This window comes from Kogia breviceps, chromosome 17 (genome assembly GCF_026419965.1).
Source record: "Kogia breviceps isolate mKogBre1 chromosome 17, mKogBre1 haplotype 1, whole genome shotgun sequence".
Lineage (NCBI taxonomy): Eukaryota > Metazoa > Chordata > Mammalia > Artiodactyla > Physeteridae > Kogia > Kogia breviceps.
Genome location: NC_081326.1, coordinates 15,183,928 through 15,203,527, shown reverse-complemented (window position 1 = coordinate 15,203,527; position 19,600 = coordinate 15,183,928). Strand labels below are relative to the sequence as shown.

Here is a 19,600-nt window from a genome sequence, read left to right as displayed (position 1 = left end):
AGATTAGAACATTAGATCAAGAACAATTCGTTTACCTAATTGTACTTGTTATCCAGTTTTATATCTTTAATTGTTCCCAAAGTAATACGAGCCTTGTCAACTGTATTTTTTTAAGTGATAACATTAATTTATTCTGTTTTACTGTCAAAGACTATCAAGCTTTAAAAATAAATGTCAAGAGCCTAAGCAAATTGAATCAGGTCTTTTTACCAAATGTATAAATGTCTACTGTACATTGTATGCAGTGTTCACAAATATACCTTGTATATAATGCTCACATTGGCAAAAGATCACTAGCTCTCTATCTCGACACGCCATGTCAAAATGGACATCGACTGATTTTCCTCTTCATGAATAGGAAGCAATGGATACATGAATACATAGCAATCATTATCTCGAAAGAAGTATCAGTGCTTACCGAGTGTGCCACAAATTCAAACTGGTCAGAAACCGTTGTCAGAAAACTTCCAGGAATATCAGTTTTCAACTCTGAGGCTCTCTGGCTAGAGAGGTTGATTCCAGGCTGACTTACAGGAGAGGAGAATCCGTTCTACAGAGTGTTGGGTGACTGGGGGAGAGCCTGGGAAGGAATAGCTGTCGGATTCAGTTGTCAGAGGTGACTGCAAGTCAAGGAAAATCTAAGTGTTCGGTGTGCAAGGCATACGTGCTCCTTTTCCATTTGCCCTTTCACCTAATTCTCCTGTACAGACATTCCTCAGTATCCTGGGGGATTGGTTCTAGGACACGTGCCCTCCACCCCATACCAGAATCCACGGATGCTCAATCCCTTATGTAAAATGGTGTAGTTGTTTGCATATATCCTATGCACATCCTTCTCTGTACTTTAAATCCTCTCTAGATTACATATAATACCTGATATAATGGCAATGCTGTGTAAATAGTTGGCAGCACGTGGCCTATTCAAGTCTTCTTTTTTGGAACTTTCTGGAATTTAAAAAAATATTTTTGATCTGTGGATGCTACACTTGAGGATACAGAGGACTGACTGGTTAGTGAACAGTATGGCTTGACCATGGCAGGCAGGGCCTTTGAGTTTTTCTTTTCTCATAAACAGACTTAGCTCATCATGCAGTGTCACTGGAGCTTGCCTGCCCCTGTCATTTGTGACTGTGTCCTCCAGATTCAGTCAACTGCAAAGAGCCCAGTAAACAAGTGTCCCCAAGGTCGCACACCTGGAACAGTGCCCATCGTACAGTGGTTTCATTAGGCTTGGTGCATACACGGAGATCTGTTCTGTTGGAGATGAGAACACAGAATCCCTCCCAGGATAGAGGTGTCGGTGCCCATATCAACCCGAGGAGAATCTGTAATCTGTTTTGCATGTCAAGTTACTGTGTTCATGAGAAAAACAAAATCCTATCCTCCTCTTGCTTTGTTTGCATAGTCAAGATAGGGATGTTTTGACAGCATGGTGGCTCAGCTCTCCTAGCACCTGGGATAGGGCCTTTTAAAAAGTATATATTAAATTCCTTATCTACTCGTTATCAGCTCCCCCAAAATTAGCTCCTTATTTTGGACCTTGTTCTCCAGTTAGTTCAGCAACATGTTTCACTTACTATCTTTACTACACAGTTTTACCATTGACCATTTAATAGGTTTGAAGAAGTGATACCACCCAGAAAAGTCAGGTGACAGTCACTTGCTTGAATCTCAGTCACAACAGAGTTACTTTACTTGAATCTCATAGTCACACAGTTACATTAATGAATGCAATGATATCCTCCCACAAGCCGAATCTGCTTTGTAAATAAAGTTTTATTGAAATACTCCCATACTCCTTCACCAACATCCTGTCTGGGGTTGCTTTTGCACCATAACGGCAGAGCTGAGTCACTGCAACAGAGACCACATAGCCCACAAAGCTTAAAATATTTACTATCTGATTCTTTGCCAAAAAAATGTGCTGACCTTCCATTTCAATATGTCCCAAGCTGGACCCAAATTCTCACCTACATTTTTCCCTCCATCCCTCCTCCTTCCTAAGCCCCATGCTCATACTACAACCTGCCTAGTTGCCAAACCACTAGCATGAACATCAACCTCCCCCCTTCTTCTTTATCCCATTAGTTATGGATTTCACTGCCAAATGACTCTTTGAATGTGTAACTCTTCCTTATCCCCACTACCTGCATCTGGGCCACCAGCATGCATCACCTGGATGACTGAGTTATCCTCCCGACTGGTCTCCCTTTCGCAGTCTCATTTGTCTCCAGGACCCTTGCTACACTGGAGCTAGAGTCCTCCGTCTAAAACTGTACATTTGATGACATCAGCCCCTTGCTGAATTCTTTGCCTGCCACTCCAGCCTCATCTCTGTACTCTATAGAGTCAGGTCGCATAGATTGTTCTTCAGTTCTTCAACATGCTCTCTCTTTCTGCACCTTCCCACGTGCTCACGTGACTACTGGAGCACATTTATATAACCTTCTTTCTTGGCATGTTTGTCTTCCATCATGAGGAACCTTCTATGACCCTGCAAATCTGAGCTACATGGACTTCCTCTGTGGTCACTTAGCATTCCGCTTTTCGCATTTCATAACCTTTTCCAAGTTGTTTTGTAATCTCTCATTTTTATTCATGAATCAGTGCCTTCCTCTGAATGTTAAACTCCAAGCAGGAAGGAACCGTATCTCTTTGGTACATCACTATACTTCAGGCTCCTAGCACAGTGCCTAGAATAGTGTGAACACTCAGTCAGTGTTTGTTAAATGAAATGAATGCTCTTCTGAGTGTTTTCACATCCATTATCTCAGTGGGGGTAAAGTTGAACAATTTAGAGAGATTTTCTTTTTTTTTTTTTTTTTTTTTTTTTTTTGCGGTACGCGGGCCTCTCACTGCTGTGGCCTCTCCCGTTGCGGAGCACAGGCTCCGGAGCGCAGGCTCAGCGGCCATGGCTCACGAGCCCAGCAGCTCCGCGGCATGTGGGATCCTCCCGGACCGGGGCGCGAACCCACGTCCCCTGCACCGGCAGGCGGATTCTCAACCACTGCGCCACCAGGGAAGCCCTAGAGAGGATTTTAATGAACCATGAGATGTTAGTGGATTAGAAGATTAAATTATTTGTTGTTTTGTACTTGTAGGAGGAAGCGGAACTAAGAGACGGGAAAGCTGGTTAGGAGAGTAGAAGCATTTAATTCTACCTCATATAACAAAGAGTAGGCGTTTTTGAAAAAAACTAGCTTTGCATTATTCAAATTTCATATTCCTTCTAATAAGTTGTCAGACTGTCCATATTTGGGGGCTTCTTTTCTTCACCTGGAAAAACTTTACATAGCATGATTTAAAAGTCTGCTTGTAGACTTTGATCATTGAATTTGTTTTCTTTGAGGGGAGGTTTACAGAAGTAAGTAATCGATTTCATTCTAGCTTTTCTATTTCCAAACACATTGAGATGGAATGTATTTTTAAAGATTTAATTGAGTTTTTAAAAAAGGGATAAAGAAGTAAACACCAAGAAATAAAGGAATAGGCAATCGACTGGAGGAAATCTAGGCTCAGAAAACTTAGGTAAGATAAACTACTTTGAGGACAAAATTATCTCTAAACTATCTGGAAGTTGAGGTGTAAAGCATAATGCGATAAGACACATTGCTTGGTGTCTTTAGCTTCTTCTCAGATATGAACTTGCAAAGCTGGAGAGCTCAGCACCATTCAAGATAGACTTTACAGACAAGTACGTGAAGTCCAGCTCCGTTTTGAAACTGTTAAAAGAGATTGGTGTGTGTTCTGTATAGGGTGGTGGCTATAAAGATTCTGTATGGAGATGTAGATCGCAGAATATTTTTAAAAAAGACGTCAAGACTTTTTCTTTAAAACACAACTTTGAATCTAATGAACTCCATAAAAAATAAATTCATTTGAACTTCCTGTTTCTCTATAAAACATGGAAGAGAGATGCTTGGTTTGGAACATCTTGAGAAGATGCCACAAACATCTACCTCTGCAAGAAAAGAATCTAATACAGATTTAGAGAATGCTTATAGTTCACCAGGCGGCACTGTATTCTAACAGTTCTGTGAGATGAGTTAGCTCAGAGTTTATGTTTAATCATCCTGATTAACATAAATTGAGCATTGAGTGGAGTTGTTTTGAATTTTCTGGCCGTAATTAACCAAGAGCCTTCTAAGTCATCATGGTGGTTTCTAGGTTCAAGGAACACATGTCCAGTTTATATGAGGAAGTTTGCCATCTTGTTTGCTATGCCAGAGGACATGCAAAAGCTACATCTAAAAGTGATAGGGATGAATTAAGTTTTCAGGTTAAACAAGAGACATAGGGCTGTTTCATGTGATTTAGAAACAGAATTTACTCTGTCAGAGTCCATTCCTATCTACCCTACCCTGACTCATAAGGCTTTGGAGAAGCACTTCAACTTGGAGGTAATACTGAGATCACACAGTTTGACACATGGAAGGCCTTGTTGGTAGAGTCAAGGCTGATGGTACATTAATAAAGGCTACCACGTCTGTAGCTGTTCTCCACAGTTCTCTGTTTGGTGAAATGTCACATCAGCGTCTTCGTGAGAATAATCATTCCTCTTACTAGACTGGGAGATTCTAACTCATATGTAGTAGAGTGATCTGGCAAAGAGGTTGGGGGAGAGCCAGCACACTAGCACATCTGGAGTTTGGGCAGGTAGAGACTGATGGGTGAAGTGGATGGACTATGAAAAGAACATACCTAGGGCTAAGAGTAGAGGGTTTTTTGTTTATTCTGGAAACAGGATAAGAGTCTCTTCCTGACTCCACAACCACTGCCCAGGTCTTCCTCTGAGCTGGCTGGGGGTTGTTTTTAATTTTGTGGTTTCTCTACGATTATTTCTGTGGTTTTTCTGAGTTTCCCAGATGAGTACTTTTAATGTGCTGCCTGGTTTGGGATATTTGGTTCAAAGAGATGAAGACACAGGAAGAGCCTCTGATGAATGCCGTACAGAGTATGGCATTGCTTGTACATGAGCTCTCCTCATCTTGCTGCTCCCTTGTTCTCACATAAAAAGAGGGAGAAAATGCAGAATTTTAAATTTGCAAAGAAAACGTCATCTGATTCCATTTTCCCTGGCCCAGGGTTTTTTCTTTTCATTTCCTTCCATGAACCAGAAGCCTTTCTGTAGGCAGGAGCATGGCTGGTAAGGCAATTGAGTGGACCTCTCAGTACGGCCAGGAGCTATTTGTGGGATGAGAGAGAAGCAAGTGGACCTGGAGATGGGGGTATGTTGTCTCACCACAGAGAACCACAAAGAAAATCTCCCCCACTTGGTACAACCTGTTGTCTCCCACCTTCCATTAATTTTTAATTATTTCTAATCACACATTCTTTCCAAACAAGTCTAGCATCAACTATCTCTTAAATTATTTACTGATGTCCGTAAAAGATAATGTAGAATTGAAGCAGAATGAAATGTGCTTTACTTTTCCCATTTCCCTGTGGATTAAAACAAGGATAATCTTGGCACCATGGTGACAGAACAAGAGATGAAAGTCCTTGCTGTATTTCCACAGAGTACAGTACAATCCACAGCCCGTCAACACCCATTAAAGATTCAGATTCTGATCGATTGCGTCGAGGTTCAGATGGGAAGTCACGTGGACGGGGCCGAAGAAACAATAATCCTTCTCCTCCACCAGATTCTGATCTTGAGGTATGTCATTGCCAAGGCCCGAGTAAATAGCAAGGTGTTTTAGTAGCTAACTGGTGATTCTGTATACCTGCTGTGAGCAAGGTGTCCAAATGCCTTTGTTACTGCATTCTGTTCCATATTAACTATAAGTAAGCCAGTTTTTCTTCCATATTGAAGATAAAGCAGTTATTTATTTCTGTTTTCTCTTCCACTTTAACTATGTAGTAAAGCATTGTTTTTTCTCTTTAGTGAAACATCATAAATTATATAATCCTGCTTTGACAAAATTCTCTTGTACTGCTCTGTCATTGCCATTTAAATTAAGTGTTGTACGAAGAATGCTTAATAAAATCCACTCGGAAATTAAAGACACCCTATGATGTATATTGAGAAAGGAAAACCCAGGATATTCTAAACAGAAGTGGTTATCACCTTATGAGACATATTTTGGTGGAGTTCAAAGCAGGAGGGATTAAATACAACTTTAAAGGGTGATAGATTTCATAGCCTTGAATCCACTGGAATTGTTTCTTTTTATTGCCCAAGTGAAACTGATGGTAGAAAACATTCTTTTGGCTGAAAAGATGGAAAATTTCCAGCAGAACTTGTGTGTTTGAATATGTACTGGTGTAAGTGGGATTGGTAAGAAGAAGAGAAGCAGGCTTGGAGACCTTTTGTAGTATCTCAAAGACCTTTTTGAAATGAGTTCCTTCAATAATTCAATTCCAAATACCCCAAGAGTGTGTCAGGGGCACGTGTGTTGCATCTGCTTAAGTTGTTAACCCTGAAATCTGAAGAAAATTGGGCAGGAACAATATATCATCCATTTGATAACATCGCAACAGATAACCTAAGTGAATAGATGATGTACAGTTTCAGTTTTTATGTGCAATTTTAAAATACTTGGCCTGATAAGAATAAAACCCAAGATTAGTTATTTTAACACTTCTTAATGAACAGAGAGCAGAGATAAGGAAAAGATCAATTGAGTGGTTTTTCATTCATTGCCCCTCTCTGTCTTAGAAGTTATAAACAAACTCATTTTAGTTTATGTTTCATTTCTTTAGAACTAAGACTAAGAAGCAACTACAGAAGTAGGAAGGGCATATAGTCTTTTTTCCTATATTTATGTCAGTGTTGCTAATGTATTTATCCTTTTGCACCTCATTTGAGGTTCTATCTGAGGAAAGCTAGGAGATACCCTTTGGAACAGCTGTGTTTAGAAAAAATAGTAAAGTCACATTTTTCATTTGTCTCCCATTTAAAGACTACCTTTTCATGTTGGAGTTAGCTGAATAGCAGGTTTCTCAACCAAGAGAAAGACACAGTGATTGGTTCTTCCTTTGCAGAGGGTGTTCATCTGGGACTTGGATGAGACAATCATCGTTTTCCACTCCTTGCTCACTGGGTCCTACGCCAACAGATACGGGAGGGTGAGTACCACGAAGCATCCGTTTTTAATTTCTTTACAGTAAGTTTTCCTAGAATTGAATTTTTTTATCCAAATGGGAATGTGGCTTAACCTTAAATAATACATTTAAAATAGAAAAAGGAAGATAACTTGATTTATTGAAATAGTCAAATATACATGTAAGACAAGAACATATAAATGAACAGAAGGAGTTCATTTTAGGCTCTTAAAAATGAGATAAACTTTATGCAATTACATTCATTCTTATTTCAGACCCCCATGAATACAGGTGATTGGATGCTCTTCTAGGATGAAATAGTAAAATATGTAGATGATATAGAAAGGTCTTTTGCGTTGTCGTTTTTGGTCACGTCCTTTTGTTCTCTTTATTCCCAACGTATTCAATGGAGCAAATATTGTGCTTGATATTGTCTTCTGTGATGACCAGTGTTAGTATTTTATTTTCAAAGCACCTGTTATGAATGTCTTTATTAGTCCCTTTGCTATGGAGCTAAATTTACGTGAATGGTTTGTAAAATTGGGCCTCTGAATGACAAAGGACCAATACGTCCAATTCTGAGTCGTTAAAATATTTATCTTGGTGGTATAGGTACAGAATACTGTTATAGATCACCTTCCATGAGTACAACTTCAATTTCAATGTTCTGCATTTGGGGTTCTCAAAACCTTGGAAATCCTTTCTCATTGCTTGGTGGTTCCATAAACCTTTCCCATGCAAAAATCATGTTAAAGTGCGTTTAAGTAATTTCTGAAAGATCCTGTGAATATGATCTTTTTCATCTTTTTAATCTTTAAAGAAATAATATTGTAAGTTTTAGATTCTTGAAGCTATTGGTTTGAAGCCTTAGGAAGTGAATTCTTGTGTCTTGGTGACTCCAGATTTGTATCACAGTTAAGTGTTAGAATTGATACTTGTAAAATGGTCATGCTGTCTTTACAGATTTTATGCAGGTATTCCTTCTTTCAATAAATAGTTATTTCAATAAATATGTATTGAGTGCCTGATATATAGGGGTCTGAAGGTGAAAGTAGAGAAATGATCAATGAGCTTCAACCTTCCTTCTTTTAACCCTAAAGCTACACCTAACCCAAAAAAGGGTTGGAAAAATACACATTTGTAAGAGCAAGAATATTCCACCATTTGAATTTCTGTCAGAAATAAGATATCTGTAAAACACAATATGTCCCATCTTATTGTTAAACAAATTTTCTGTGAGAAGAAGACAATTAACAAAAACACAGATTATAAAAAAATAAGGTCATAGAGTCAGTCATTCAAAATAAGTCTGTTTGTGGCTAGCACATAATAAGGATTCAATAAATATTAGTTGTGATTTTTTATATTATTTCTTCTATCAATACTATCACTATTTCTACAAAAACTACTGCTTTAAAAGCCTGAAATATCAAAGTGTAATGAATATGAAGAGTCTTGAAGATCATCTTAACAGAACCATTTTAGTCTCCCTAAAACTGACTCCTAAAGAAGAGAGCTGGCTCCTGGAACTCACTCAGAAATGTTGAAAAGGGCGTGCACTTAGGAAACCAACATTTGAAAACCACCCAGAAAGTCTCAAGTCTTTAAAAGCTTTGTCACTAGAGGCCAAACTGATGTAAAGAGAGTTGTCTCCATCAGTGTGCTGTTAGCCATTGAAAGGGGTCAGTTTAGAGAGAGGTGGTGAACATCCCGTGACCGCATGACCTCGTGTCAATCTCTGGCCATAAATTATTGGTTTACACATGGAATTCACACCTAACCTAGAAGCCACTGGCAGCTTATAATTTTTCATTTGGATTCTTGACAAGATCTAAATCAAACATTACAAATATCATGAATTTTATCTTTACAAGTGACAACCATTAGTATTTTGAGACTTCAACCGATAGTATTTTGTTTGTTTGTATGTTTAGTTTTCTCATACTAGGGCATGTGATAAAAAGTTTTACCTTCTGTAATTTCCCAAAGCCAAATGTATATATTCTTTCAACTGTGGATGATTTGAGATGTTTAAATGTAAGCTTACCCTTTGTTTATAAGTTGATGGGGGGGGGTTGGGAAGAGAGCAACTTCAGAAAGCCTGGTTGGGGAAAATCTTCCTGAGCATGACCCTTTGAGCCTGAGGTCAGAGTGACCTGAAGGGTCCAGTTGAGAATGTGCCTATCAGGAGAAAGAGTGTTCTAAGCAGAGGAAACAGCAAGCACAGAAGCACGAAAGGGTTTGATGTTTGAGAGGCAAAGTGGCCGGTGTTGCCTAGCTTAGTGTTGGAGATGCAGAGTTGTGGAGAGAGGTGTGGGCTGGGATGAGGACAGGTACAAAGTACCTCCCACCCATGGTCAGCAGGGTTAATCTCATTGCATGTGCCTTAGGAAATCCTTAGAAGACTTTGAGTTGGGGACATGACAAGGTCTGATATAGATTTTTAGATCACTTTGGTTGTGTGTGGAGGATTAATGGTACAGGGAGAGGGGTGGGGGAACAGAGAGGAGGGTTCAGGGGTGATCTGATGCATTAGCAGTACAGATGGAGAAGCTGATTGGATGATGGATTCTATTGTGTTACTGAGTCTAAGCTCGTACTCCTGACTGCACGACAGGCCAATAACCAAGAGACAAGTTGTAGGGGCAAGGAATAATGACTTTATTCAGAAAGCCAGCAAACTGAGAAGATGGTGGACTCGTGTCCCAAAGAAACATCTTGCCTGGGTTAGAATTCAGTCTTCTTTTATACTGAAAGGGGAGGGAGTAAAGTCAAACATTTGCTGGTTCCCATCAGCCTCCGGAAGGGATGTGTTAATTTCTCCCTCCCTGCAGTCATTCACAGGTGGGCCTGCTCAGGATGTTGTGAGCTAAGCAAAGGTATTTTAGCTTAATGCTCATTACCTGGGAGGCAGGGTCCCCAGAGATGAGCCATTATGTATAATTTAAGCTTGTAGGTGACATCCCTTTAGTGATTAACCTGTAGTAGAATACAAAAGGTTCTTCCCTATTCCAATTGCAGATAGAGAATTGGGATTTAATTGGACTGTGCTGGCTGGCGGGCAATAAGTAATAGGCTCAGGGTTTTGTCCTGAGCAACTGGGAGAATAGTCACAGATTTGTTGAGATGGGGAAGAACTCATTTGGAGGGAAAATGGAGAGTTCAGTGTTATACTGGTTTGAAATGCCCATGAGACATCCACTTGGACTAGGCAAGGAGATAGTTGGAAGGTGAGCCTGGGGCACGGGGGAGTGGTTGGGGCAGGAGATGTCAGATTTAGTCAACAGTGCACAGCTCAGGATCAGAAGGTCCTCAGACACTATTAGCTTGCTTTCTTCCTGAACACCTTCTTTGTGCTGGGCACTCTTGGGCAGCCTGTGGTCTCATTGCTGGCACACGCCCCTTCCTGCCTTTTGAAGATGCTGTTGCTGAGGATGTTGAATTGTAGCCTGAGGCATGCAAGAAAGCTTGCTCCATGTTCTCTTTATTAGAGAACTTTAGAGTCTGGCAGAACTGCTCTCAGGTCTGATAATCATGTCTTGTAAAACTGTGTGGCTCAATAACCAAGCTGATCAGAACTTGCATCCCTCTAGAAAAATGGTACAGATGAACCGGTTTGCTGGGCAGAAATTGAGACACAGATGTAGAGAACAAAAGTATGGACACCAAGGCGGGGGAAAGTGGTGGGGAGGTGGGTTGTGGTGTGGTGAATTGGGAGATTGGGATTGACATATATACACTAATAAGTATAAAATGGACAACTGATAAGAACCTGCTGTGTAAAAAAATAAATAAAATTAAAAGAAAAAAGAACTTGCATCCCTCTTGTTTCCTCGGGGCACAGGAGAGAAATCTTAAAGCAGTTCAGGGACGGGCCGCCTTTCCTGCAGCACAGGTTCAGGGACGTTACTGGGCTTTGTCAAGGGAGCATGTGGCTGTGCCTTACTCTTCAGGCATATAAAGCAGTGAATACCCGACAATGTGATCGCTGTCCGGTCTCTATGGGAACCAGATACTTGAGAAGTAGCTTAGTCACAGTAGCTTAGGCTCCTGGATGAGTAGGCTATTCAGTAAGGGGATACAGGATCTGGTTGATATAATGCAAAATTAGGGCATGTTACAGCAATATGTACCCAAAAAAAGTTTGAGAATGTCCCACCTTCCATGTAATCCTAGCTGTGGGAAGCGGTCCTGCTGGGTGTTGTAAGGAAGTGTTGTTTTATAACAAAGGTGATGGGAACAAAAAGAGGGTGCTAGCTACAGTTCAGATTGTAGGGAAGAGAAAAGAAACAGCGTATTAGCAGGAAAATGAAGTCCACGGGTGTTACTGTAAATTAGGTTGTTGTTAATAATATCTGTCCTAGCTTTTTTTGTTTAATGCTTCTTTTTAAGTTGCTTTCAAACTAAGTCCAAATTCCCCAATTTTACTGAAGAAGAAGACTAGTCTTGACATTTTTTTGTTGAATGTTCTCTTTAAAATAGACAGTGTAATAATCTAGTTGTTAATATCAAAGCACAGACCCCAGTTTTGTATTTAAAATAAGTATTGTGCCGATGTCCCAAGCATTATTCCCTTTTTGTGGGAGGACTTCCCAAGATACCAGTATCTTGATTGTTGTGATACTTTCTTTTTATTGTTGCTTTAACACCTGTGTCTCATACAGATTTGGGTTCGAATAGGTCTTCAGAGTCGAGCCTCACTCCTCATTTTACATAAAAACCTAAATGTGTGAACACTTAGGACAGCATAAAGCTTAGCATTTTTAATTGTAGGCCCTACTTATTAAGAATCTCCTGTGTGCCCAGGACTCATTTAACTCACCTTTAGTGCTCTGAAACTGCTATTGGCCAAACCCATTTACAGATGAGGAAACTGAAGAGGTAGAGACCAAATGTGAAAAACACTTAGCATTATGTCTGGCATAAAATATGTATTAGTTGTATTTTAATGTAGCTGAACCTTGGCTGTCAAAACAAAACAAAAAACTCCTTGAATCTGGCATAGTTGCTAGTGGGTAAATTATGGTAGTGTTTTTAATTTTTTGCAGTACCAATATGTCACAGGCCTTATGGTATAATAGAAAGAGCATCAGATTTGAGTTCAGATAGAGCTAGACTCAGATCTAAGCTCTGATTTGCAGTTCATTGACCTTGGGCAAATAGTTTATCCATGCTGAGCCTTAGTTTCCATATCCATAAATCTGACTACTTACAGTTGCTTTAAGAATTCATTGCTTTGGGCTTCCCTGGTGGCGCAGTGGTTGAGAGTCCACCTGCCAATGCAGGGGACGTGGGTTCGTGCCCCGGTCCGGGAAGATCCCACGTGCCGCAGAGTGGCTGGGTCCGTGAGCCATGGCCGCTGAGCCTGCACGTCCGGAGCCTGCGCTCCACAACGGGAGAGGCCACAACGGTGAGAGGCCCGCATACCACAAAAAAAAAAAAAAGAATTCATTGCTTTAAGTGCCAATGATTTCACAATAAGGCTGGAGGGGGATTAAAAAAAAGATGTAAGTCGAGTCATGAATTTGAAGGGCCTTATTAATAGCAATAATGCAATAATAAAAACAGCATGTGTCACTGATCTTGTATCTGCTGTCTAAGCATTTGTTTTCGAATGTACCAGGCTTCTAGGAAGGCCCCCATTGTCATAGTGAATTTAGATCAACTAAACCTCCCTAGTGAGTGTATTACTGTGATCATTCAGCACACTGATGAAAGAAAAATTTGACAGCAGCTTATCTAACCCATTTCATCAGAACACTCTAGGTAGCCAGTAAAGAGAGCTGTTCTTACCCTGTTTTAGGGTAAGAACTCCCTAAAACTCCAAACTCTGTTGAGCCACCGGCCATGGTGGCTAGAGCGGTCAAATTCTTAGCACGGCACCCAAGCAGCCGACATCCAGTGTCCTCCTTGGGCTATAGAGGATCTGGTTCCTTAAACAGGATGATCTCTCTTTTGGAACCTCCAGACCAGGGTTTTATAAACTTTTTTGATAAAGGGTCAGATAATAAATATTTCAGGCTCTGTGGGCCATATCCTGTCGTAACTATTCAGCTCTGCCCTGGTGGTACAAAAACAGCCACAGATAATATGTAACTGAATAAATGTCAATAAAACTTTAGTTATAGTTTCCAAGTTTGAATTTCATATAATTTTTACATGTCATGAAATATCCTTCCACTGGATTTTAAGAATCTAGACCAGGGATTGACAGATCACATCTCATAGGCCATATCTGGTTCCTGGCCTGTTTTTGTAGAGCTTCCAAGCTCAGAACGTTGTTTGAATTTTTAAAGGGTTATATATATATTAAAAAAAAAAAAAAAAAAAAAAGAGAGAGAGAGAGAGAGATGAAGAATTTGTCTTAGAAACCGTATATGGCCTGCAAAGTCTAAAATATTTTTTGTCTGTCCCTTTAGAGAAAAGGTTTGCCTGCCCTTGCTCTAGATCATGCTCTGAACGTTGTGTTAGTTAATATTACTCCTGCCTTCGGGACATCAGGACAATTCAGTGACGGCCACACTGTGGCTGACTAGACAGTAAACTCAGTGGAGGCATTGTGTGTCTGCATCTGGGGCCCCAGTGAAGCACAGGCCAGCACATGAATTTGTCAGGGTAGGCAAAACGGTGGTAACAAATAGGCCCCGAATCTCATGGCTCAAACACAACAGAAATTCATCTGTTTCCTACTGAATGGTCTTGAGTGGATCTCCCAGGTTGCCTGGCTTAGGCAGGCTTTGGCTCGGCAGATGATGTTTGTACCACCTCACCGTGTAGCTTCTGAGGCTTCTGTGATCCTTGTCATCAGCTTTCTAGCCCACAGAGAGAAAAAGCAGGGGGGAACATGAATGGCAGGCTTTATGGACCAGGCTTAGAAGGGTGCATAACCTCTGCTCCCTTGGCCCAGTGCAGAGGAGACCAGGAGATGTAGCCTAGCTGTGTGCCCAGGAAGAAACAGAGAATGGGTTTTGGGGGATGGGTGTCAGTTTCAGCCACAGTTCTCAGCTAAGAAATATTCGACGAATGAGTAAAACCCAAAGCACACTTTCAGACCTTTTCTGGTCCTCACAGCAGAGGAGTGTCCTAGGGCTATGTGACAGGTGTGCTGAGTGGCCACTTACTCCCAAAGGATTGTTCCCTGATTTTATTCTCTTCTCTGTGTATCAATGCCAAGTTAGATCAAAATGATGAAATAAATTAGGGTTCCCAATATAACCTGTGGATACTGTGAGTTGACATGGAACCTAAACTCTCAAAATGAACCAAAACACAATGTTTTTGACTTTCAAAGCGATTTCCAGCTGAAAGAGCCTCCTTCATCCCTTTTTTTTGCCCTTATCCTGACAGTGGTTCTCTTTCCCTTTAACTGCCAGCCTCTCCCTCCTCGCTGGCTGTGACATAGACTGAAATGTATGTTCCTGCTACCTTATTGAATGAAGCCTATTTTTCATGTTCATACATGTAAAACGGAACGCAGTGAACAAACATGAATCATCACAGCTTTCCAAACACCATACTGGCCTGCCACCACCAGCTTTGGACCTCCCTTGCTCTAAGGCCTGGAAAAGCCCCTTGGAGACATATGCAAGTCTCACTTGTTCTGTGTTAATCGTCCCATCTATAAAATGGGAGCAATCACAGGGCTGTTGGGAAAACAATGTAGAGCACCTAGAAAAATACTCATAGGCACTTTGTAAATAAGAGCTATTATTGCTTACTTTGGAGGGTTCAGAGGAGGGAGTGAGCAATAGTGAATAGTTTGTTGTTCCAGGTAGCAGACTGGGAGAGGTGGAAGGAGAGCGTGACCATTTAGGGAAATGAGAGGCAAAGTGGCTGGATATCTATTAAGTACATATAGAGGATCGGACTTGCAGAAGATGAGTAGCAGAAAATGTATTGAAATGGTAATAAAAATCCTGCACCTTTGTTTCAGCTTTTACAGTCTGCATTGCCATCTCACATTGATTAAATATCCAATGAGTTTCTTCTTTTTTTCTAAAGAGGAAGCTGTGGCTCCAAAGATTAAATGATTGGCCCAAGGAAGCACATCTGTTAACTGACAACATCAGGAATTTCATCTAGTCTTCTGATGGGCCCATCACCCTCAAAAGGGGGGGTGCCAGGAGCCCTGAATGCTAGGACTTTGTGATGTGGGCGTGGGGATGCCATGAACGATATCGAAACAGTAGAGCGACATGATGGACGTGTACCATTTGGAAGATTGATGTGATAGCAGAGAAGATTATTACAGTCCTCCCGGTAGGAAATAATACAGATCTAAGAGAATGGCTGTAACACTAGGAAGGAGAGGGAGATAGGAGAGTGGTTACAAGTGAAATCTAGATAGGTCTTTTGATTGGATTTAGCCGTGTAGGCTTTTTGCTGGCACTGCATGGGCCCCAACTTGGCTAGATCTGTTCTGGCTTTCTTCTCCTTCCTCCCTCTTTGTACCACATCTTGGCATCTGTCCCGTGTTTGGGATTCATTGGGTTTTCTCCACAATCACAATTCATCTTTGGAATGGTGAAGTTCTTAACCTTATTCTCTACTTGGGTATTATTTTCATGATGTTGAAAGAAAGTCTCTTAAATAGGAGAAAATAAGAGCAGTCGAGTGTCACGTATCTAATCAGTAAAAATGACCTGATTAGCCCTACCACAGTTTGGATTTTTTTCTTTTTAAAATCATTCAGTGAGTAATTCAGCTGTGATTTATGATTTATTTTTCATGTGTGTACCTTCTCTCCTGGTAATCCAGATTATTTCTTAATTGGCATCAGAACTATGCCCAACTCCTAAACCTTGCCAGCCCTTCAGTGATAGGGCCTTATAAAATTGCAAAAAGTTAATATACCATTGACGGTGTTGATAACTTTAGACAGGTTAGAGAAAAGAAAGAAAACAATGGAATCTTTGGGTCTCACAGGTTGTACATATCATTTACATAACACTTTTAGAAATATTTTTAAATGAAATAACATTTTAGCATATTTTTTTTTCTTCTCTCCAAGAAGGGAGCTAATTTTCTCATCTTTAATCCTTCCCTTGTGAGCAACCAGCATGGGGCCTTGAAAATAAGCCACTCCTGGACTCAGAGTGCCTGCCCATTCCTGTTTTTCAGCTTTTTCTCCAAAACAAAAGATCCTGAATGGGGAGAATTTATTTTAAATGGCATTTGGGCCCTGTGTGTGGCTGTAATATTAGCATTCTAAATAAGGAGTTGCTTAAGGGGTCCAAAATGGGTATTTTTTTTTTCTTTCCTTTGATTGAGACTGGCCAAGATTTGTTGTTGCTTTGAGGATACTTTACAAGATTTTCACATTGACCAACAAATCCTCATAAACCTGTTCACATCCTTCGCATCACACCTCACTGGGCCGCTTCAATCCCAGTAATTGTTCGCCAGTGGAGGCTTAGCTGCCCACATAGGATCAGAGCAGATAGAATTTTTAGAACCTTACCTTTTAGTCCACAAATTAAAAACGTAAGTACCATATCCCAGGGAACTAGTCAGACTTTCTGAAATAGTTGAACCATCTTCTGGCACCTCTTTCTAGCCTAAAATAAACTCTTTACATAGCTTTTTTTTTTTTTTTTTTGTGGTATGCGGGCCTCTCACTGCTGTGGCCTCTCCCGTTGCGGAGCACAGGTTCCGGACGCGCAGGCCCAGCAGCCATGGCTCACGGGCTTAGTTGCTCCGCGGCATGTGGGATCTTCCCGGACCAGGGCACGAACCCGTGACTCCTGCATCGGCAGGCGGATTCTCAACCACTGCGCCACCAGGGAAGCCCTCTTTACATAGCATTTTTTAAACATGATAGATTCTACTTTTTGATCCAAAGTATTAGAATAGCAATTGCCAGGATTCTGTATAGGTTTGATCATACAGATGTAGTGGGGTACAGATTCAGATAGGAGAGATGCAAAAGACATTTATCGTGTATTTAAAAGGTACTTGGAAATTGGAAATAGTAATAGGTAAAAATTAAAAAGCAAAATTAATTTTTTTAGCTTTCAGTAAAATAAACCCCCAGCATCACTGGTACTTTGTAGAACCCTATTACTATTACTGTAGAATTACTACAGTGATATTACTATATTACTATACTATATTACTATTACTGTAGAATTTCTATTACTTGGAATGCTGCAGCTATCTAATATTAGAACGACTTAGGTATTAAAATATTTCTTAAAGGTCTCAGCTTAAATAATTTGAATTGGATAAATGTATATTACCTTATACTTTTACTTAGTTTATTTCACTTAAATTTTTTTTGCTTTTCAGCTTAGAAAACTAAGATGGTAAAAGAAAAGGAATAAAAGGGCAAAATTTCAAGGGTGTGGAAATAGGAACCAGAGCTATATTAACAATATGAATAATTTTTTCTTTTAATATTTTACTGGTATATCTAAGCAATAAAGAGAAATTGCTTTCTTATTAACTTTTGGTGCTATTTTTAGTTGTTTTTACAGTAAAACTTAAGTGACTTATTCTTTTTGGACTACACAAGATCTAATGTAATATTTGGCATTGGAGCATTGGTAAACCAAAACTAAAAATCTTGGGATGTATCTTTTAAAATAGTCATATGAAAAAAGAGATATTTTTATGGCTAGATGAATGGTTAGCTTTAAGGTTTCTAGAGAAAGGACAAAGTATTTTATTTTTGTACTCAGAATAACATTCTGGATCCTATTCTAAAAACCCAAGAAGAGATAAACAGGTTTTCCTCAAACTATCTATTTTGAGGCTCAAAGGGCCATGGACACTCTGAGCCAAAAATAGAATTTTGAGAAAGTAAATGAAAATGGGTTAAGGAAAGCATTTTTTAATCAGTCTCAGTTCAAGGGGTGGTAGGTATGGGGGTGCTCGTGTTTGCCATTAAAAATAGATTAAATTGCCATTGAAGCCATGAAATGAGAATTAGAGCTGAGTGCCTACCATCCTTCCAAACAGTTTTACAGATAGTTAAGATCAAATATCATGTACAAATACTGGAATTAGCAATGCAAATGTAACTATGATATTTCTCAACATGAATGGCCAACGAAATAATCTGAGCAGCATGAACTTCAGCTTGGTCACTGGAATAAAGCACAAGTCATGTCAGAGAGTACCCACTGCTCCTCCTCCCCACAGATCTGGGTAAGCTGCCATGCTAATGCCCTGTGGTCTCCATGTTAGGACTAGCCAAAATTTAAGACCCCATCCAAAGAATTTATCAGAGTAGAAGTGGCAGACGGTACGCAGTTCCTTAGCCTTCTGGCCTATAGTAGTTTCATTGTGAGCAATGATCTCTGAGAACATCCATTAAGTAATTCAGAAAATTGTACCACCAAGTGGCACCGTTCCAAGTTGCACATGCAAAACCACCCATGTTATACAGGCTGTGGTACCTAAGACACACTTGGCTGTGCACCCCTCTCCTGCCTGAGTCACCATTTATCTCCTGGTCTGAAACCAATGAGTCATTCAGAATGTCCGTCCTTTATGATTTCTTTTTTTTAAATTTATTTTTTATACAGCAGGTTCTTATTAGTTATCTGTTTTATACATAATAGTGTATATATGTTAGTCCTTTATAATTTCTTGAATACATACATAGCAGTGTAATAGGTGCCTAGCCGTAATTCCTGCCTTCAGGGAGCTTATAAATTAATAAAGGAGACAGTCGGTAGGAAATGGATGAATCTTCAACAGCAGTCCTTCATTGGGGCAAAACTGATCTAAACTAATGCCACTCTAAATCCACAAAGAGTGAAACCACAGAATCTCTAAAGGAATAACAATATTGGGAAGGAAACAAGTCTTCCTGTATTACTCATGACAAGTGTTCTCTAATAGCTACAATTACTTAGCTAGTAAGAAAGAGCCAATAATAGGATGTCAAATGATAACACTAGTATTGTGAGCCAGAAAAAAAAGATCAGGATCCACAGGAGCTGCACAACCAAAAAATAAATGCCAGAGGCCCTAAATGAGATGCTTCTAGGGTTACTGCTATTCTTAAATTACACTGGAATTCTTTGCAGCCGATCAGTATTGCAATGTGACACTGCTGCTCCGAAATGTATAAGACATAGGTCCTGTGGCTTCCATTATAAATGTAGGAGTTTCTCTGGTTTTCTGGAAAAGACCATCCTATATGATAAAAAATTAGTAGAGTTAATACGGGAAAAGCATTGTCTTCTGACCTACATCCTTCTGTATATGACAAATCTCACTTAAGTCTGAGTACAGATTACCAAGCAACTCCTAGCATCTTTTCAATAAAAGGGAGATGCTGAGGCATTTTGCAAGACTTTTGCAATTTTGACTTAAGAATTTTTTTTGTCATTTTAAAAGTATGGTTTGAGTGTTCTTTACATTTTCAAAATAAATATTTTTAATCTATAGTTTCACCACCAAAAGATAACCAGTCTGGACTCAGTGAATATTTTTTTAAAAATTATTATAGAAACTTCTAAACATCTACATAAGTAGATGAATATAGTATAATGAAACCCAGTGTAACCTCTGCCACCTTTAACAATGATCAGATCCTAGTTAA

General features: G+C 39.8%; 1 protein-coding gene across 11 annotated transcripts in view; it reads left to right on the top strand.

The window, feature by feature from the left end:
• Positions 1-19,600, top strand: part of EYA1 (EYA transcriptional coactivator and phosphatase 1) — a 328,133-nt gene that overhangs the window by 239,361 nt on the left and 69,172 nt on the right. For all 11 annotated transcript variants that reach the window (XM_059042828.2, XM_059042819.2, XM_059042817.2 and 8 more), the window contains 2 exons: positions 5,520-5,659; positions 6,988-7,071. In XM_059042828.2, coding sequence (XP_058898811.1) covers positions 5,520-5,659; positions 6,988-7,071 — 224 coding nt within the window. The remainder of the gene's footprint in view (positions 1-5,519; positions 5,660-6,987; positions 7,072-19,600) is intronic.